Source organism: Myotis nattereri (genome assembly GCF_964212035.1).
Source record: "Myotis nattereri genome assembly, chromosome: 3".
Lineage (NCBI taxonomy): Eukaryota > Metazoa > Chordata > Mammalia > Chiroptera > Vespertilionidae > Myotis > Myotis nattereri.
In genome coordinates this window covers 42,576,751-42,596,740 of record NC_138077.1, presented here as the reverse complement: position 1 = coordinate 42,596,740, position 19,990 = coordinate 42,576,751, and the positions used below count along the sequence as shown (strand labels likewise).

Sequence of the window (19,990 nt, the reverse complement as noted above, 5' to 3'; positions counted from 1 at the left end):
CAATTTCTCTTCAGACCCTTCTGAAGGTCCAGACCAGAGAAGCAGGGTGAGCCTGGGCCAGAGACCACGGGAGAAAGCAGATGACAAATCATGTCTAAAGCTGCAGGATTACAGAATCAGTTCACTCTCTTAAGCAGTGAGGCCGAGCCCACGCTACAGGGACAAGCACCACAGTGATGTAACACACTGCCCTTCATTCAACAGCCCAGCCCACTGCAAGGTCAGGCAGGTGACCTCTGAGCCCCAGCGGCTTTAGTGATGTCTCCTTCCAGGCTGGTGATGCTATAACCTCCTCTTTGTGATTGATACAAATGTCACAGGAGAATAACAAATCAGAGAGCCCACACTCCTTAACACACTGCAGCCCTGCCAGGGAACAGCAGAGATGAGGCAAGAAGATTTAATTTACACAGCAGCCACTCGGGGCCCAGTCAGAGCTGGGGCAGTGGAGGAACTATAACCCCAGAGGGTACCCTCCTACCCCTTCCACTTAGAAGACCAGTCCTCACAGACCCTAAGATGTGGTTCTCTGGATTGTGCAGAGCATGCTCCAGTCAAAAGGAGAGATTTGGGAATAAGGCTGTCCCCAAAGTCAGGGGAGGTCCGTGGCCTACATGGTGGCCCAGGGGTCTGGGAGACCAGTCCATGTCCTGGGCATAGCCCTCAGCTTGTTGGGCCTAGAGGAAGCCCTCACGGCGGAACTGTTCCTGGAGAAGAGCACGGTACTGGTCAAATCCCCCCTCGACCCGGGTGACGCCGCCTCCTTCGCACACCCACAACTCCTGGCACACCAGCCTGATGAAGCGCTCATCGTGGGATACCAGAATCACGCCACCCTGAAAGACAGGAGACCAGAGGCACTCAGGGGGTTGGGGGGTTAAGGAGTGCTGAGGCCTGGGAAGGAGTGGGCATTATGAAGATACACTCACCCTGAAATTGTTGAGAGCACGGCCAAGAGCCTCAATTGTCTCCATATCCAGGTGGTTTGTGGGTTCATCCAGAATGTAGAAGTTGGGGCTGGAAGGCAGAACCCAGGAAGGTGGATAGTTATGGGGAGTTGGAGAAATCATGAACTCCTCTGATATAAAGACAAGAGAATCATTTTCTACTAGGCTAGAGGGGGACAGGGAGGGCAAGAATTCTAGAAAATAAGGCCTCACCAGGGCATGGTCATCTGAGCAAAGGCTACCCGGCTCTTCTGGCCTCCAGACAAGCTGGCAACAGGGCGCACAGCCAGTTCTCCAGAGATGCCATACCGGCCCAGCTGGTGACGATACTCCTCCTCAGGCCGTCCTGGAATAGGCCCCATTCGATCATGGCCCAACTCCCTCCCTTCACCCTCTCCCCAGCCCTACCTTCAAATACCTCTGTCCTTACACCTAGACTTTGTTGGGCTGCTCAGCACCTCCCCAAGGAGGCCTAACTGTAGGCAGCAGCCCTGGGACTTTCTCCTGAACCCCAAGCCCTAACACACCAGGAAACTTGCGTGACAGCAGCTCCACAGCACTGACATTCAGGTCCAGCTGTTCCACGTGGTGCTGGCTGAAATAGCCAATCTTCAGATTCCTGCAGTCAGCAATGAAGGTGCAAGAGGGGATGAAAGGCATGACCATAAAGAATGTAGCTACAAGTGTACGGGTAGTTGGAGACTGAAGGTGTGGGCCCTACCGGTGAGCATGTCTGATGCCTCGAACAGGTGTTAGGTCCCCCATAAGCAGCTTCAGCATGGTAGACTTCCCAGCCCCATTCTCCCCAACCTATAAAAAGAAACATGAGACCTTTAGAGTGTACATGTAGAGGACACAAGGAAAGGAAATGAGAATTGGACTTGGGTAGTCCCAATGACTCTTTCAACAACTAAAATATTTTTCAGAAACTCAAGAGAAAAATGAAGGAGGTAAATAAATATGTAAAGAGAGCCTAATACCTGAGTACCTACTAAGTGCTGGGGCTTTAATTCTCCCAATAACCAAGGGAGGTAGACGTTATCTCCATTTTAAAGATGAGAAAACTGTTTAGTAATAAAGCTGGGAAATGGCAGAGTCAGGATCTGAAGTCTGACCCTGAAGCCTATACTCTCTCCTCTATGTTCCATGGTTTGAGAAAACTGAGAGCAGAGAGGAGCAAGACAGAATACTGCTTCAAGTATTCATAAAGTACCAGATGCCAGGCTTTCTTTTCACCTCTGCAGGGCAGCCCTGCGAGGCTGGAGCATGGGGACAGTATAAGTATAGCCAAGTCCTTGGCTCAGGCCCTGACTCTTGCCCAGTGGACCTCTGTCCCCTGCAGCCCGAGGATCTGGGCCAATCCCCAGCATGTGTTGGGGTGGGAGAGTCCCAACTCCTGGAACAGAGAAACAACAACCATACCACACAGATGCGGGATTCAAGATCAGCAGAGACGGAGAGACGGCTGAAGATAACGTGTTTAGGATCATAGTAGAAATCCACCTCATCTAGTTGCAGAATTGGTGGTGAGAACTTCTCAAACCCATCAGGGAACCTGTGGGAGGGAGGGTGGGGGTGAACAGCACTGCAGTGGCCAGAAACAAGAGCTTCCAACCAGCCCCTCTGGCCCAGCACTCACTTCATCACTACTTCCAGCTCCTTGTCCACGGGTTTCAGCTCTGGCCTGAGGAAAGAGGGGGCACTCTAGATGTATGACTTTCATGTGTTCCATCACACAAGAAATATATGCTCAGAGAAAACTTAGAAAAGCTTGTAGTCCCATCGCCCAGATAACATTCTTATTTTCGAGGACAGTTTTGTACTACATAACAAGTTTAACAACAGACCACATACATGAGGGTGGTCCCCTAAGGTTATAATGGAGCTGAAATTCCTATCACCTAGTCACATCAGAGCCAAGTCATAATGTCATAGCACAATGTCTGTGTTGATGCTGGTATAAATAAGCCTACTGCACTGCCAGTTGTATAAAATACAGCACATGTAATTATGTACAGCAGATAATACTTGATAATGACAATAAATGACTATGCTACTTATATACTTTTTGCTGTAAATATCCTTTGTCTACTGCATCTCTCTCATTTTTTAAAACATATTTTTATTGATTTCAGAGAGTGAGATAGAAACATCAATGATGAGAGAAAATCATTGATCAGCTGCCTCCTGCATGCCCCCTACTGGGGATCAAGCCCGAAATCCAGGTATATGCCCTGACCGGGAATTGAACTGTGACCTCCTGGTTCATGGGTTGATGCTCAACCACTGAGCCATACCAGCTGGGTTTTACTGTAACTTTTATGTTTAGTTACACAAATAGTTACCATTGTATTACAAATGCCTACAGTATTCAGCGAAATAACATGCCGTACAGACCTGTAGACTAGGAGCAATAGGCTATAACATACTGCCTAGGTGTGTAGTGGGCTATACCATCTAGGTGGGTGCACTCTATGATGTTCGCACAATGACAAAATTGCCCAACAACACATCTCAGAACGTATCCTTGACATTAAGCAGCACATGACTGTACATTCCTTTAGTTTACTAAATGCTGGAAAAAAACAGTATTATTCTTTTTGCAGCTTTTTGACCTTCTAGTTAACATATCATGATGTACGTTTCAATGTCATAAAAATCCTAAGCCTTATGATTTTAGGCTCTCCAACACCAGCACTTCTAGAAATGTTGTTTCAAGATTAGCAAAACAAAAACAAAACAAAAAGATTCAACCTTCAATGTTCACCACCCTTAATCATTAAGAAATGCAAATCAGCCAAAACCGGTTTGGCTCAGTGGATAGAGCGTCGGCCTGAGGACTGAAAGGTCCCAGGTTCGATTCCGGTGAGGGGCATGTGCCTGGGTTGCGGGCATATCCCCAGTGGGAAATGTGCAGGAGGCGGCTGATCGATGTTTCTCTCTCATCGATGTTTCTAACTCTCTATCTCTCTCCCTTCCTCTCTGTAAAAAATCAATAAAATATATTTAAAAAAAAAAAAAGAAAAAAAAAGAAATGCAAATCAAAACCACAATGAGATAACATGCCACACCCACTAGGGTAGCTAAAATTAAAGATGATAACCAGCCAGAGCGGCTCAGGTAGTTGAGTGTGTGCACTGAAAGAAAAGGTTGCCCGCTGATCCCAGGTCAGGGCACATACCTGGGCTGTGGGTTTGGGGCACATACAGAAGGCAACCCATTGATGTTTCTTTCTCTCTCACCATTCCTCTCAAAGCATGTCCTCATGTGAGTATTAAAAAAAAAAAAAAAAAGACAGCCCAGCTGGTGTGACTCAGTGGTTGAGCTTTAGCCTATGAAGCAGAAGGTCACAGTTCAATTCCGGCCAGGGCATATGTCCAGGTTGTGGGCTCGATCCCCAGTGTGAGGCTTGCAGGAGGCAGCTGATCAATGATTTTTCTCTCATCGGTGATGTTTCTATCTCTTTCTCCCTCTCCTTTCCTCTCTGAAACCAAGAAAAATATGTATTTTTTAAAAAGTTAAACATAGAATTACCATATAACCCAGCAACTCCACTCCTAGGTATGCATCCAAGAGAATAGAAAACATATGTCCACACAACTAGTACACAAATGTTCACAGCAGCATTATTCATAAGAGCCAAAAGGAGAAAACATAAATGTCCATCAACTGATGAATCAATAAGCAAAATATGGTATTATCCATACAATGGAATATTATCTGTCATAAAAAGGAATGAAGTACTATGTGCTAGTACAGAGATGACCCTCAAAAACATTATGCTAAGCAAAAGAAGCCAGACACAAGGATCGCATTGTATGATTCCATTTATATTAAATGTTCAGCATAAACAAATATACACAAACAGAAAGCAGATTAGTGGTTACTAGGGCCTGGGGACAAGATTAACTCTTTGAGAACAGTATAAAACTTCTTACTTTCTTGCGGGGGAGGAAGTTTAAGCTGATTTCTAGAAAATGGGGGGCCTATAATGGGAGGGCAAGGATGGCCTGCAAAATGAGGCCAGAAATTAAGAGAACAGGAGTCAGGGCCATTGGACATTGTACTCACAGCTTCTCCAGCATCTTGAGTTTACTCTGTACTTGAGAGGCTCTGTTGGCATTGTAGCGGAACCGGTCAATGAAAACCTGCGGGTGGATGAGTGTAGGCATTGGTCAGGCTCCCTCACTCCCTGCAAATCTAATACCCACGAGATGGGGCCCTCAGCCCTGCTGGCTCCACACCTGGATATGCTGGCGATACTGCTGCTGTGCCTCATATTCACGCTGCTGGTTGAGTAGTCGCTCCTGCTTGCTTTTGATAAAGGTCTCAAAGTCTCCCCGGTAGCCATCTAGCCGCTGGCTGTGCAGGTGGATGATGTCTGTGGCTATGGCATTCAGGAAGTTTCGGTCGTGGGAGACAACCAGAATTGTGGAGGGCCACGTCTGAGGGGTCACAGGACAGCAGGCCCAGTTTGGGAGGGCAGTCAGCTCCCAGCCCCTAGATGTCTTGGAGGCAGACTTCCCCCAAACCTACTCTGGCACCTATAGGCACTCACCTGCAGGTAATTCTCCAGCCATAGGATGGCCCTTACATCCAGCATGTTTGTGGGTTCTAAAAAAGTGAACACATTTGGGATTGAAGGGCTAGAGGTGTAGGAACTTGGGTGTTGCCACCTTTCCCCACCCTGAAGTTAGGGTGTCACATTTCAAACTTACCGTCTAACAGCAGAAGATCTGGCCTATGGAGAAAAAGAATGCAAAGCTTGAGGATTTAGCTCAGAGATCCATTGCAAACCCCTAATTGCCAAGGCCCATCCTCCATAATATCCACATACAGGCCCAGAAGACTCACCTAGCAAACAGGGCCCGGGCCAGGGCCAGTCTCATCCTCCAGCCACCTGAGAACTCCCTAAAGAAAGAGCCGCATGAGAGGTGGGTGCTCACCAGCACAGGGGCAGAGCCAACAGTATTCACAGTCAAGAATGGCAAGGGCCACTCACCGGGTGGGCTGCTGCTGCATTTTAGGGGTAAAGCCAAGTCCAGCAAGAATGACTGATGCCCTAGAAGTGAAGAACCCAGTTGGAACAGGTAACAGAAGGGAAAGGTGAAATGTGAAGAAAGGGGGAATTTCAAATACCTGGCAGGTGCCTTGTCAGCCTCAATCTCCTCCAGTTTGGCATAGATTTCTGCCAGCTGTGCAGCTTCTGAGCCCTCAGCCCTGGGAAGGAAATGGAGGGCAGAGCAATCAGCCTGAGTAGGGGCAGTCCAAGAGGATGTCCTGCACCCCATGCTGTTGGAAAGCAGACCACTGGCTGCCCTGTTGCTGGGACAAGAACAGAGTACAGGAAGGACGTGCTCACAGCATTGAGGGCCTTGGGCACTGTGGAAGGAACAAGGGCTTGAGAGTGCTAAGTTCTAAGCTCTCCTGCTCACTAGGATGGGCATGTGAATTTTGGATTATGACACTATGGCAGGCACTCTGTGAAGGACAGCTGCACGGAGCCTTCACCTGCCAGCAGCAACCTGGGCACTGAGCTCCCGCTCTCGCTGCAGGAGTTCTTCTCGTACAGTGTCACTCTCCAGCACACTCTGCAGGGCAGGGGTGTCATCTCCAGCAACCTCCTGCTCTACGTGCAGCAGGGAAATATGGGCTGGGACTCGCAGGCTCCGGGTGGCCAGCATCTTCAACAGTGTTGTCTTCCCCAGCCCATTCCGGCCCACTAGCCCATAGCGGCGGCCCCAAGCCAGGTTCACATCTGCACCAGCCAGCAGCACCCTGCAGGGGCAGCAGGAAGAAGACAAAGGGTGCTCTAGACGTCGGTGTACTGCAAGTTTAACAGAAACCTAATATTACTTTTAGCCCCATTTAATCTCTCCAAATTCTCCTTTATTTGGAAAAAGAAAAACATCACACCCCCCACTGCCACTCCCTCACCTATCGCCAAAAGACACGTCAAAGTTCTCAATTCGCACATCGTAGGATTTGTTCTTGCCAGATGATTCCAATCGACTCTCCTTTCTGCTGCCTGCCTGGCTGGCTGATGCCTCTTCCAAGACTCTTTTAAAAGAAGAAATGGATGGCTTTTGGCACTCCCAACCACCCTTTCATCCATCCCTGTAGAGACTGTTCTGCTCTCTTAACCCTTTTTGCTAAACTCACAGAGGGTTGCTGGTCTTGAGTGTGTCCTTCTCTGAACGTTTCTCCTGCTTTGCCTTTAGTCGAGCTTCAGCCTTCTCTAGCTTCTTTGCATTCACTGTCTGAGGGTCCAAAGAAAACCACTTCACCCTCGGGTGTAGGCTCAGAGAGAGCACCTCAAGTTTACCCTTTCAATTTATCCACGATGAACAGAATTAAAGATTCAGAAATCCCCCAGAAAGATATTCCAGTATTTAGAGATGGTCAACTCCTACCCCAACCATACACAGCCCCCTCCCTTTCATCCTCCTCCTCCTCCTCACCGAGGACTGTTCCCTCTTCAGCAGCCCTGGAAGGTTGGTGCCACAGTCTGTAGATGAGAAGAAAAGCAGTCACCTTCTCCCTGAGGGAAGGGAAACTAATATTTTGAGTAACTAATATAAGCCAGACACAAAGCTGATAAGCAACTCTAACACGAGCATGCAGTTGGTTAGTAAGTCACAAAATAGGGGGTGGGGAGTGGGTGAACCCAAGTTTGTCCAGCTCCAAAGCCCATATGCTTCATACCATTGCCAAGAGCTTGGAGAACCCTCCAACCCTACTCCCTGCATCAATGGGCTCTTTTGCCTTCAGTAAAGACATCAACTAGCTTCTACAATCTTGTCCTATGGAAAAGAGGTGCCGGGAGTTCTGAGCTCCAGGAGGCAGGCGGCCGGGGCCTCGCGGCGGAGGACAGGAGCGGGTAGCTAGGTCAACCTCCCCTCATTCTCACCGTAGTTCTCCGTGATCTTTGACAACTGGATGGGGGCGTCCAGCAGCACCTGGCTGTTTCCCTGGCTCTGCGGCTCAGCCCTGCACGGCAGGGACGGCAAGCGCAGTTAGGGGGGAGGACAAAGCTCCTGGGCCATCAGACCTGCCTCCCTCCTGCCTCCCGACCGACCCTCCCCGCCTCCCCACAACCCCCCGCCACGTACAGGCGCAGAGTGTTGTACATGCGCTGGCACACGGCTCTGATGCCCGCGTCATCCTTGCTGTCCCCGGACACCTCTTGCAACAGTTCCCCCACAGCTTCCACCAGGTCGTCCACGGACTCGAAGTCCGCGCTGCCGCTGTGCAAGACGCCTGGGCGGGGCGGGGCAGGTCCAGGAAGGCACGGGGCAGGGTGGGCACACAAGCAGTTTAACCCCGGGACCGCGACCCGAGTCCGGGCTCCGGACCCATCCCGCCCTCAGGACAAGAGGTCACACAGAGGAGAGGCCCAGCAGCGGCCCCGGCCCTGCCCTCCCTTAGCCTTTCCCACCCGACTTCCCCTTTGGCCTCCCCAGCCCGCGGATTCGGTTGGGCTCACCGGTTACGTAGTCGAAGACCTGTCCGTCAATTTCGGGAAACTCGCTCCGCAGGATTTCAGCGCAAGTCGCCATGTTACAGTCCGGCTCCCTTCCGCGCAGTCGCGGTGAGACCCCGGCCAAGGCCCACCCCTGCCCTTCCCCCAAAGCGCGTCCCTCCTTGCATGGCGCATGCGTAGTGGTGACATAAGTAAAGCGCGGATTGCGCCGAACCCGGTGGGCGGGGCCGAAAGAACCGTGCGCGAGCACCACTGTGTCTACGCCAGAGCTGCTCTCTGCGCTTGCGCAACGCCTTTTCTGCTGAGAAATTAGCCGCACGTGCGGCCCTCGCTGCCTTCTGGGAGGTGGAGATCCGGAAGGCGGAGAGCTCGAATGTCCAAGGTTCAGCGGGTGGGAACCGCGCGAGAGACCGGCGGTGGGTCCGGCACACTGGTCTTGCCATTCTGCACGCCTGAGCGGGTCCATTTTGGAGCCAGCCGAGATGTTTGCTGACTCACGCTGGTTCCCGAGCTTTCAGAAGCCCCCTGCGCAGTTCTGTGCAGCCGCGGTTATTATGGTTCCCAACCTTTATGGGCTGGTCTCAGCCTGGAAGCTCCCCTGCTCTGCTCGTGTCTTGCAACTCAATACAAGTTATGCCTATTCCACCACCCCAGGGCACAGCCTCACTCTGCCAGAGGGCGAGAAAACCAGGTGAACACGGCCTGTGTAAATTCATTGATATTCTCTAATTCTACCTAAACCTAAAGCAGACGTCTCTGCGGCCTGAATCTCAGTAAGTAACTAACTCTAAGGACTACTTCCTTTCCCGGATTCTCTCAGAAGTTAATGATGCTACTGCTTTACATTTAATGTGAACACTCTTCCAATCCTGCTCTAAAATTACATTAATTCATCCTTGTGAGGAATCAGTCAATCCTAATATTTAAAATAAATCTATAGAAGCTATTAGAGCTTATAACCACATTATAGGAAACACTGGGAAAGAGAAATTCGGAGGAGGGAAACTATGTACTGTACAGAAATATCTGGTTTCTTCAACATTGCAAGAGCTGAGCAGAACCTGTGGTTTATAAAATTTAAGCAGCATTCACCTACTACAATGGACCTTGTTTGGATCCAGATGCAAACTGTAAAAATTTTATAGGACACTTGAATTAGGTATGTACACAGATTGGACATGATATCCATGAACCGGCCATGAGTTGATTGTTGAAATTGGATGATGGGACATGAGCGTTCATTTCATTTTGCTACTTCTGTTTTTTTGAAACTTTTTAATAGATTTTTTAGATTCAAAAAGGCTGAAACCAAGCGAGGAAAAACTGGTGAGGGTAAATCTGCTCTTTTATCTGCCTAAAGCTAGGAGTGAATTAGAGAAAGAATCTCTACCCTTAGGGACCTGGGGCCAGGTGGGGCTGCTGGCCCTTGAAGCTGTTTTCTTCTCAGAGAATACAGGGGACCTGGGGTGAACACAAATCAGGATTAGGGACTGGATGGCCTTGGAGGGGCCTAACAATTGAGACCAAGACAAGGGAAGAAGCCTTGAGAGAGGTCAAAACAGAAAATTGTACTCAAAGCAGGTAGTGTAAGACATAGGAAGAGCCGTCCCACCAGTTCCCATCCCCCGTGCATCGACACAGCCAGCTACTCCACTCTACAGAGTTTATTGGGTCTATAACTGGACAAAGTCACACGTGTACAAAATGAAGCTCACACTATCCCAAAGCAGAATAGGGATTGAAGGCTAGGGATCCATTACTAGCTGCTGGGGGAGCTCTGAGGTGAAGGGCAGCCAACCCTCCCACTTGAGAGATGTGGCCACAGGGGAGGGGAGGAGAAGCCCACCTGACTTTGGTCACAGAACTCATCGAGCCTGGCATTGGGCCAAGACAGACGGATGGAGAAGCAGGAGCCCCACAAACCACCTTGCCCAGGGAGCCCAGGGACAGCTCCACCTGTCCTACTTGCGATGTGGTTGGTCCAGACCTAGATTCAGGGGCTGGTGCAAAGGAAAGGCAGCAAAGCAGGAGGGAGGAGACACTGATGTGTGGTGGCCGGGGCACTTGGACTTGTGGAAGAGGGTGGGTGGGTGGGTGGGGAGGCGGGCTAGCTGCCACTAGGCAGCTAGCAGCGTGTCTCATAGATGCCACTTCGGCCAATGTAGCGCACCCATTTGATGACATCGTGGTCGCTGTAGTTCAGCTTCGGTTCAAACACCTTCAAGTAGCGCACCTTGAGGCCAGAGGGCGCGAATGGCACCTGGGCAAGGGACAGCTCGTTAGGAATGTGGCCTTCCAGTCAGTCTCTCTCTTCTGGGAAGTTCTGTAGCCCCGCTCTACCTTTACCTCCTTACTACAGGTGACTGAATGATTAGTGTCCTGAAAGAAGTCAGGGTAGTGAGGGGGTCCTCTAAAAGGTTACTAAAGAATAAAGCATATCCAAGAGTAACCAGTAATCATTTGGGTTTGAAGGCAGCCCCTGCCTGTGATAACTTGAATCAATTCCTTTAATCTGCAGAAAGCAGCAACCAAAGACCTGACTTAGAACATCTCAATATTATGGACTTAAAAAATAAGGTGGAGAAAATTGTATGTCTAACATATAATTTGCACAAAGCAAAGTCAGCCCATTTTCCTGTCTGTAAGTAAACTTTGTGTCTTATTTGGCATTCAAGCAATCTAAAGCTTTCCAAAGAATTATCTTACAACAAGCCAAAAGAAGGTAAAGATTTTTGTTAGTGTGAATAGCAATTTTAGTTGGAAGCCTGAAGGGAAGAAATGGCTCTATGAATTAAAGTCACTTCCCCTCTCAAGGCCGCAGTTTGCTCATCTGCAGGTGGTAGGTATAAAGATTGATCTGAATGACTTCCAAGATCTTTCCCAGCGTACCCTGCTATGGCTCTCGGCCCCTCCTCCACCATACCTCAAAGTTCATGGAAATGGGGGGTCGGGCCCACTTCTTCTTGTCATTGGTGGGCAGCAGCTCAATCTCTGCGCTGATCTGCGATTCCTTCATGCCTGCCATGCGCTTGATCCTAGGAACACAGGAGCCATGGGCAACAAGTGCTGCTGGAAGCTTGGAGGAATTTCGAAGGGGGCGGGGAGGAAAACCCAGGAGCTTGTGGGAGGTGTTAGGACAAGACAATGCAGTGAGGACCTTGATTACCACTTGCTACGGAACCTTGGGCCTGCTGTTCCTTTAGCACTGTGGGCTGCAGGTTCTGCTGAGATACATGGTCGTGCCATCCCTTACTGTTTACTTCACAGACATGGGAAAACGTTAAAGCATCCTGATAAATAAGTGTAGGCGTGCACCCAAGTGCAAACAGGTGGCACATTCACATAGGTACAGGGTGAGAGCAAGTAGAAGCTCCTGGAGAAGCAAATAGGCAATCCCCTCCCTCCCCGAATAAAACACATACACACTCAGAGGACGAACAGTAAGCTGAGTAAAAGGGTACATCGAGGCTTCTTAAGCCCTGTTGTGGCCTCATGAAGGAAAGACTCACTTCCACACGATGGCGTTCTCACTGGCCTTGTACTTGGCCTTCCCCTTCATGCAGATCACCTGCACCCCACTTGTGTTCAACGGGGTTGGGATCCTCACCTAGAAGTAACACCCCTGTCAGGGAGCTCTGTCAAACCCTGACATCAGCTGCTTTTATTCCTGAAGACAAGTGCTGCTTCCTCCCCAAGTCCCTTGTCCTCACCTCAATCTTCTGAGCCAGGAGTGAGGGCTTGAAGTTGGACTTGATGACCACCTTGACTTCAAGCTTGGTGCGCCCCACTTCCCGCACCAGTGGGATCACCCGGAAAGGAAGGATGATGTCCTTGGTGGTGCGATACCTTTAGGAGTAGAGAGCAAGGTTGGCATAGCAGAGTGTGTCCTCTTTCCTCTCCCCACTTTTTGCCCTTGCCTCCTCACATCCCAATGGCACCTCATGAGCTCAAACTCCCCATCTGGTGGGATGAAGCTGATGCTGCGTTCAGAGTCAAACTTGCTGAGTCGCACACATTGGTGGAAGGTGCAGTCATCAATGGCAATTGATTGCTTTCCGCTGCAAGAAGGGGCACAAAGTGTCATAGGTACAGGGGAGTGGCAGGAGAGATTTAGGCTGGAAGGCTACCTCACCCACAAAGGCTTTCAGAGCCTGGGTGAGGTTTCCACTATACACTATCAAAAGCTGTCAGGAAAGGAAGACCTATGTAATACTTTCAACAATAAAGGTTAAAAAAAAAACACCCCAAACCTGTCAGAATACAGCTTTCTGACTTAGGGGTCCCTGCCCCATAATTAGGGATCAGTGGGAGCTTTGCAAGCTCATCATCTCTTGAGTGCTCTGCTGCTTAGGACCTAGAGGTTTCAGGTACACTGGGCAGAGGCCAGCAGAGGCCATCAGTATATACTGAAAAGCCTCGGTCCTGGGGACCAAATAAAGGGGCCTACTCTCTGAGTAGGATGACGGCAATTCCCTCATCTTGCTTAACACATTTTGTACCGCTCAGGAGTTTTCTCGTGTTTCGCACGCCATCTGTTAAGGACCACTCACGAGTGTTCTCGTTTTTCACGCCCATGGAAAAAGGAGCGAATCTAGATACTTATGTAAATTTTGTTTGGTCCCTCTTCATAGAGGAAAATGTTTTACGCAGTACCATACATTAAAAAAGTACTAGGAACTTTAATTGTTTGTTTTTGTAAATAAAAATGTTATAATTATTGAAAAACAACACCTAAAGTGCATTATGATGATTTAAATAACGTGCAGTTTGCCCAAAAACGTGCGGTCCCTGGCGTATGTCTTAGAGATTTCTATGCGGTACGCAATGTGTTAAGCACAGATGTCAAGAGCAACTAGCCAAGTACATCCTTGGGAAGAGGGAGTCTGCAATACTACAGAAATGTCCAGAAAGAATTTGTGATTCACCAGGCCCCCCTCAACCCTCCAAGGTCCACCCACTCCCACCAGCTCCCCTGCCTCAGGCACCTCTTGCTTGTTTCATCTGCTGTGCCTTTGCCCTGCTTTTCAATTACAATCTTGTCATTCATCCCAAACTTGCACTCAGGCATGCCACTCAGGTAGCTCTTCATCACCACCCGCCCCGACACATGGGCGCTCAGCACCTGCCCTGGTGATGGACAGACAAATGGAAAAGCTGATCAGGACCAGGACTTTGCCCCAGTTCCCCTCCAGCTTTGCCACGAGAGGGCTCTCACCCTGCGGGGACATGAGGAGGTTCACACTCTCCAGCACATCCAGGAACAGCTCATTCCGGCGATACTTGATGCCCTCCCGCCGCCAACCAATCTGCCCAGTCACCTGGCTGGTGATCTGGGATTGTTCTTCTTTTGTCTACATGGAAATAGAGACAAACAGCAATGGCCTCACTCCTCTCCACTTTTAATCATCCTGTCTGTATCCCCACTCCATCCTCATCCCTCTTTCCTTCTAAGCCCCGCCCTGAAACCCATCTTCCCCCAGAGGCCCAGTGGGGCAGGACTTAGAGAAAGGGAGCAAAGCTACCAGGGTAGAAGTTGAGGGAATACCTTACCTGATGCTGGAGGCCACAGGACCAATGTAGAGCCCACAGGAAGCCGTAGAGTAGCGCAGATGGGAAGAGACAGGCAGAAAAGAAGGCTATGAGGCCTGGATCCTAGAGGAGGGTCCAAACTCTCTCCTCCTGAGGAACCAAGGCCTCCAAAGCAACCCCCATTCTTCCTTCCCCCAGTGTAGAAGGAAACTGCTTGATCTGTATTCCTAGTAACAGAGATGCTGAGTCAGTTGCACCTCGGTTGGGAGAGGGCCACATGGGAAAATAAGCCTGCAGTCATGGCAGAAAGATCAGACCAGCACTTCCTGTCAAAGGCAGCTTCATGAGTCAGCTAGGACAAGGCTCAGGGCCCAGCTGGGATAAAGGGGTTGGGCTCCACCCGGACTGTAGCTGTATAATTCGAATACCTGGCTCTTGATGCCCTGCTGGGTAATGAAGGTTTTCAGCGCGCCTGTCTCTGAGTTCTGTGGATAGCCAAAGTCCAGGATCTCTGCAAAAAGGAAGGGAACCATCAGATCCTGGAGAAAGCTGAAGGCTCCTTCATTCCTGTCCCTTCCTTGGCCTAGACATGTCTAGCCACACAGGCCCAGAAGGGTGTGGGATCACCTGCAGTAAAGTCTTCTAGCTTTGTAGTATTTATTCTGGGATTTGTTCTTCATAAGAAAATGTCATATTTTGCTCTGGCTGGTGTGGCTCAGCTGGTAGAGCACCATCCTGTGCACCAAAAGGTCCCTGGTTCAATTCCTGGTCAGGGCACATGCCCAGGTTCTGGGTTCAGTCCCTGGGGTTGGGATGCATATGGGAGGCTACCGAACAATGTTTCTTTCTCACATTTATGTCTCTCTCTTTCTCCTCCCTTCCTCTCTCTAAAATGTCAGATTTTATCAAATGGAGAAAATCAGTAGAAGAGTCACGTGGTCAGTGGGTGAGAGGTCAAGAAGCACTGAGCCTTAGAAAACGGAGAGATGTTGGGAAGGTGGAATGACTCTGTTCACTTAAATCATACCCTACAGAGGAGCCAAGGTAACAATGCAATGCACTTGAGGGGCCTATAATACCTCACCCTCCTCCAGGCTCTGAGGCAGGTGTTGAGATGGAAAGCTGGAGGGACAGTCATGAACTAAGGTCCAAACCACAAAGGTAAGAGGGTGAAAAGTGCTTCCTGTAGGAGTCCCAGCCACCAAATCCCAGTCAGGTTCCCAGCCCCATGAAAGACCTCCTCTACTCACTAGTGCCTGTTTCTGTGTTCTACTTCAGAGCAGACTTTAGGTCTGGATTTGGATTAGCCTTCCCAGGGCTCAAAAGACCACACAGTCAGGAAAGAAAGTTCAGAAGGCACTGGAGCTTCAGACCTGCTCCCACCTCCAGGCCAGGCCCCATCAGGTTCATCCCCACCCTAGGCCCACCACTCCGCCAGTCTCACCATCCAGCAGCTCATATATGAGCACAAAATTGTTCTTGATGTTCTCCTCGCTGATCTTGCCAAAGTAGGCAGCCATTACGTCACACATCTTATAGAGGAATTCGAAGACCATGGCAGCGTTAACATTCTGCTTGGTGACAGCTGCCAGCCAGATGTTGGACCGCTTAACATGGAAGAAACTGGTGCGAGCGATGTTGGTGACGGGGCTGCGCACCTGTTGCCGGGCGTGAATAACATTGACCCGAAAAGCGTCCACGGCATTCCTCCTGAGGAAAAGGGCAGACGGCTGCTCAGTACTCAGGCAAACCTCACTCTACAGGGATCAATCACAGCTACTAACAGATCCCCACTTCACTGCTGAAGTCTGACACATACTCTAAAGTGCCATGATAGGAAGACAGATGTAAACTGAATAAAGTGAGGTCGGTCCATCCAGTTTAGGGATGCCCCCAATTTCCCAGCTACCACTTCTCTAGCTTCTCAGTGAGCTCCAGGACCACATGAGAGAGACCCAGTCTTCGCACTAGTAATCCCACCAATGGGGAAGGCTGGCTCCCCCACAAGTTAGACAAAGCCTGCATGACTTCAGAGGAGGCTCTGATCTACTGAGGGAGCAGCACCAAGGAGCTGTGGAGCTGGGCCACCCATTTCTGCCTGGGATCCAATTCCAGGGCAAGCTCAGGGAATGAAAAAGGATGAAGAAAACAACGATGGGGGGACAGGACACCCCACCCACCGATGCCTGAGCGGCAGCTTAACAGGCTGCTTACCTATTGCTACAGCAGCCAATGAGATGGGATGAGAGAAATGACGCCAGCAAGAAGAGGAGAGTGACAGCAAGGAGAGAGAGGGTTAGACACACAACACACTGGGGTAGGCAGCACACACCATGAGGTAAAAACAGACAACAGGCAAGGGGTGGAGAGCATGGCAAGGCATGCATGATGGTGTATGCCCTGGCCTTGGCTTAACCAGGTCCATGCAGGGCCGGAGCAGGGTGCGGATGGGTGTAGCCAGCCAGGCTCAGGCAAGCCAGGTGTTGCCACATCTCTAGCTCATGCCCCACCACCAGCCAGTGGACAAATAGCCACAAAGGCCAGTCCATCAGCCTAGGAGCCAAAAGCCAACGAGCTGGGGCACTGCAGCAAGCCCATTCTTTGACTGTCTATCCCCAAGATCTTTGAGGAAGAAAAATAGGGCCTAAGAAAAACGAACCGAGGAGCCTAGCCTCATTAGACTGCTGAGGCTAGGCCATGTCCTCAGGAAAGAACAGTAGCATGCAGGACGGGGCAGAATGAAAAGGAAGGCTGTGCCCACGTGTAAGGTCTGTGGGGCCCAGAACAAGACGCTACTCTGGGTCCCCTGATAGGTCAGGGAGGGCCTTTCCTTCCGTGACCCAGGGAGTGCCTCAGTGCTCACAATCTCTCCTCTAGGAATGGCCCGGAGGAACTGAAAGCAGCTGAGTCAGCAGCCTGCCTCTTTCTGAGAAAGGGAGTGGAAGAGGATTTGGCAGCCTGGAAAGGCTTTCAAAAGAATCCAGTGAAGGTTCTCGTCAGGAGAAGGGCTTTTAAAAGCAAGACTTAGATGGATTAGTACCTCCAGCCTGGCCACTAACTCCACCCAGGAGACGTCTCCCTCCTCCTCAAAGGAGGAATCAACCTGCCCAGGCAAAAGCACTCATCCCAGCAACCAGGTCTATCACTAAGGGAAACAGGAGGCAGGAAAGGCAGCAGTTCCTAGGACGGCGAGGGCCCCGTCATTCCACAGGTCCCACCTGGGGGCCAGCACTGGTTGCCAGGCCAATACTACCAGACCTCATGGGAGCCAGGCCATACATGCTGAGCTTCCATGATGCAGAAGGGGTGGGGGTTGGGGTGGGGGTGGTCCAAGTCAAGTGACTGAGAGGAACAGACCTAATCCTGCATGCTGGGGAGGAGGGACGGGGGTGGGGCACAGCTGGCTCAGCCAGGGGACTCACCCGATGTCATCTCGGTAGACCCGGGAGATGAGCACCTCCCCCTTGTGATTATAGATGAATAAGCCTCCAATCATGGCGGCAGCTCAGTCTCCACAGCCCATCGCTCTGAGAACAGACCTAGGACAGGCAGAGGCAGGGTCAGGACGGCCTCAGAACCCCTGCCCACATCCACCGTGGGGCTGTGCAGGTCACAATCTGTGTGTTTTTTTCCTGACTCAAACCTCCAGCAAGTGACCCTGCAGCCCTTGCAGGCATGCTCCTCCCCTTAGCCAGGCTCCAGTTCCTGTTTATCCCACACTGGACGGGAGAAAGAAATGGTGAGGGACTTGGGCCCAGGATACTAAGGCCATTTTGATCCTCCCTTTTCTGGGGCTGAGCTCAGAGAGTGGCCCCGCCCCCTCTTCACAGAACTGAGCTCAGCAAGGATCCTTTTCCGACTCAGGCTCTCACAGGGAGTCCACAGGAAGGCCTGCCCGTGGCTGCAGAAATGGTGGCAGCAGGAATGGTGGCAGCAAGGACTCCCCGTGGGGCAGGCCTGGGGCTCAGGGACAGCCCAGGAGCACCAAGTCTCAGTCTACACTACCCTCGAGAAGGGGCAGGGCCTGAATCTAGGCATTCCCTGGAAGGGTGTGCAGGGTGGGCGGAGGAGGAAAGAAGGGCGGCCTTAGGCCCTGACTGACTAGTAGACCCCAGTGTGGACCCAGCCTCCCCCAGGCAGTCAGATAAGCAGGCGAAAGGGCAGAGGAGAAAGGTCCCAGCCCTGCAGGACACTTACACGACCCAAGCTGCTTAGTAGTTATTCTTGGCGACCTCCCCGCCTTTCAAAAAGGGAGGCTCCCTCTCAGCTCCCAAGTACAATAAAAATAAGGCGGGGGGGGGGGGGTGTGGGGGGAATGCAGGTCCGCAAAGTTAAAGAGATCCTTCCAGCGGGAATTCTGCGATTCCAGACCCACTTCCGGCCTGGGTGCCTACATGTGAGGGGCAGGATGCCCAGACTATCCAATTATTCGGGTCAAACTATCGCAGGCTGTTGGCGAGGGCAAAAAGGGTTCGTTTAGTTCTAGATGTCCCGGCTGAGCCCTGGTGTTCATTGCACAGGGGGTAGCTCAGCAGGCTTTTCTAAACTGTAAGATAAAGCCCATTCCTATGGCCACCGAGGTCTCCCAGACTCGGCGAGAGGTCTCCGGAGGTGGCGGACACGACCCAGGCCTCGGTCCCTGCGAGTCCAGGAGGGGAAAGGCAAGATGGAGGTGGAGCCCGGGCAAGGAACCAAGTTCCCAGGCATCAAGGCTCCGGGGGGAGCTCGGGCCCCGGGCAGGCGCGGAATGAATGTTGCCTAAGCGGGGACCCGGGGACCGGGCGGCGGCGGGCAGAATGCTCAGGTGCCCACGGCAGCTGCGGGTGGGGCCCAGGGAGCGGGTTCGGACGGCAAAGGTCGGGGCTTTGCGGAGGAAGGACGGCAGGGGGAGCCCGGCAGTGGCGACTGGGGGCGCTGGGAGACGGGCCCGCGGCGGGGTCCAGGGGTAGAGGCATGCGGGGACGGAGGATGGGCTTTTGCCCTGGAAGGACGACACCGCGGAAGAAGATGGTTGCGCGGAGTGCGGGGCTGTCACCGGCCTGAGGAATGAGAGCCTCGGGCTGTCACTCCACGGGGAGGGGGGGCTTGTCACAGTCCCAGGAGGCGACCCGGGGGTGTCACTGTCCGGGGAGGTGGGGAGACAGTCCTGGCGCCGAGGGGCGGCGTCGAGCGGCAGGGGCGCTGTCGCCGCCCCAGGGAGGGGGCGCCGCGCGGGGTCCCTGCCCTGGGAGGGTTCTAGTGGATCTCCCTCCCCAGGAAGGCGCAGGGCGGGTCAGGTGGAGGGCGCGCTCCCCGCCCGTCCTGCGACCGCGCCCCGGGCGTCTCCGCCCGCCGCCAGCTCCTCCGGGATCTGAGAGGCTGAGGCCGCTCCCGGGTGTGGGCAGCTTTCCGCCGACGCTGTGCAGGGAAGGCAAGGGCAAAGCTGCCGTTGGGCAGGCGTCCTCCCTCATCCCGTGAGGCCAGGCCCCGAGCTCACCTGGTGTCCGCGGCCCCTGCTCCGCCCGCCCGGCCGCTCTCCGGATCCCAAGATGTCCGCCCGCCCCCTGCTCGCCTGCCCGCTGCCTCGGCTTTCACTGCAGTGCTGCGGCCCCGCCCCGGCCTCGGCTGCGCCTGCGCGCCGGGCTCCCGCACGGACTACAAATCCCGTCAGGTCCTCGGGCTTTCTCGCTTACAATTTTAAGCTCTCAAGATTTAGCAAAACTACAACTACCGACTGCTCTCGGGAACCTTCGAAAGGGAGAGTAGGAGTTCCTTGGGGGAGGGCTAGGAGTGGCCTAATCCATCCTTAGCCGAAAGGCACTTCCCAGCCTATCCGATTCCGCTCGCTTCCTTTCCCCCACTGAGCATTCTGGGAATTGTAGTCTCTGAGGTCCCTCCCGTTCCTATGTCAGTGTTTCGGAGAGCCTCAGAGGATTACTACCATTAGAAGTCCATCTGTTCAAAGTCTTGGATCGTTGTAGGTCTTTAGTGTCTCCAAAGTCCGAGGACCGGCTGTCCTCACTTTCCATACAACACACGACTTGGCAGTAGA

General features: G+C 51.9%; 2 protein-coding genes across 2 annotated transcripts; both read right to left on the bottom strand.

The window, feature by feature from the left end:
- Positions 1 to 354: 354 nt before the first annotated feature.
- On the bottom strand, positions 355 to 8,587 carry ABCF3 (ATP binding cassette subfamily F member 3). Its single transcript, XM_081086370.1, has 21 exons — positions 8,434 to 8,587; positions 8,060 to 8,207; positions 7,858 to 7,937; positions 7,409 to 7,455; positions 7,110 to 7,207; positions 6,885 to 7,007; positions 6,459 to 6,725; positions 6,087 to 6,167; positions 5,950 to 6,009; positions 5,802 to 5,858; positions 5,666 to 5,688; positions 5,506 to 5,561; positions 5,192 to 5,392; positions 5,019 to 5,095; positions 2,587 to 2,631; positions 2,370 to 2,502; positions 1,669 to 1,757; positions 1,475 to 1,566; positions 1,161 to 1,293; positions 930 to 1,017; positions 355 to 836 (listed from the first exon to the last, which is right to left on the bottom strand). The coding sequence occupies exons 1-21, from the start codon at positions 8,504 to 8,506 to the stop codon at positions 678 to 680; spliced, it is 2,130 nt and encodes a 709-aa protein (XP_080942496.1). The 5' UTR covers positions 8,507 to 8,587; the 3' UTR covers positions 355 to 677.
- Positions 8,588 to 10,079: 1,492 nt separating this feature from the next.
- On the bottom strand, positions 10,080 to 19,565 carry AP2M1 (adaptor related protein complex 2 subunit mu 1). The gene is made up of 11 exons (XM_081086378.1): positions 19,436 to 19,565; positions 17,382 to 17,498; positions 15,404 to 15,669; positions 14,388 to 14,470; positions 13,646 to 13,781; positions 13,416 to 13,557; positions 12,369 to 12,488; positions 12,141 to 12,276; positions 11,940 to 12,037; positions 11,354 to 11,465; positions 10,080 to 10,690 (listed from the first exon to the last, which is right to left on the bottom strand). The coding sequence occupies exons 2-11, from the start codon at positions 17,453 to 17,455 to the stop codon at positions 10,556 to 10,558; spliced, it is 1,302 nt and encodes a 433-aa protein (XP_080942504.1). The 5' UTR covers positions 17,456 to 17,498; positions 19,436 to 19,565; the 3' UTR covers positions 10,080 to 10,555.
- Between the last annotated feature and the right edge of the window lie 425 nt (positions 19,566 to 19,990).

What these genes read in the sequence shown, in the direction of transcription:
- ABCF3 (XM_081086370.1), bottom strand. Translation starts at nt 8,506, where the DNA reads ATGGCGACTTGCGCTGAAATCCTGCGGAGCGAGTTTCCCGAAATTGAC. An exon ending in GCCCGGGCCCTGTTTGCTAG is followed by an intron (nt 5,689 to 5,801) that starts GTGAGTCTTCTG and finishes TTTTCTCCATAG; the next exon opens with GCCAGATCTTCTGCTGTTAG. An exon ending in TTGAATCCCGCATCTGTGTG is followed by an intron (nt 1,758 to 2,369) that starts GTATGGTTGTTG and finishes TTCTTTTTATAG; the next exon opens with GTTGGGGAGAATGGGGCTGG.
- AP2M1 (XM_081086378.1), bottom strand. Translation starts at nt 17,455, where the DNA reads ATGATTGGAGGCTTATTCATCTATAATCACAAGGGGGAGGTGCTCATC. An exon ending in CCTCCTCATGTCCCCGCAGG is followed by an intron (nt 13,558 to 13,645) that starts GTGAGAGCCCTC and finishes GTCCATCACCAG; the next exon opens with GGCAGGTGCTGAGCGCCCAT. An exon ending in TCCTGGCTCAGAAGATTGAG is followed by an intron (nt 12,038 to 12,140) that starts GTGAGGACAAGG and finishes TGTTACTTCTAG; the next exon opens with GTGAGGATCCCAACCCCGTT.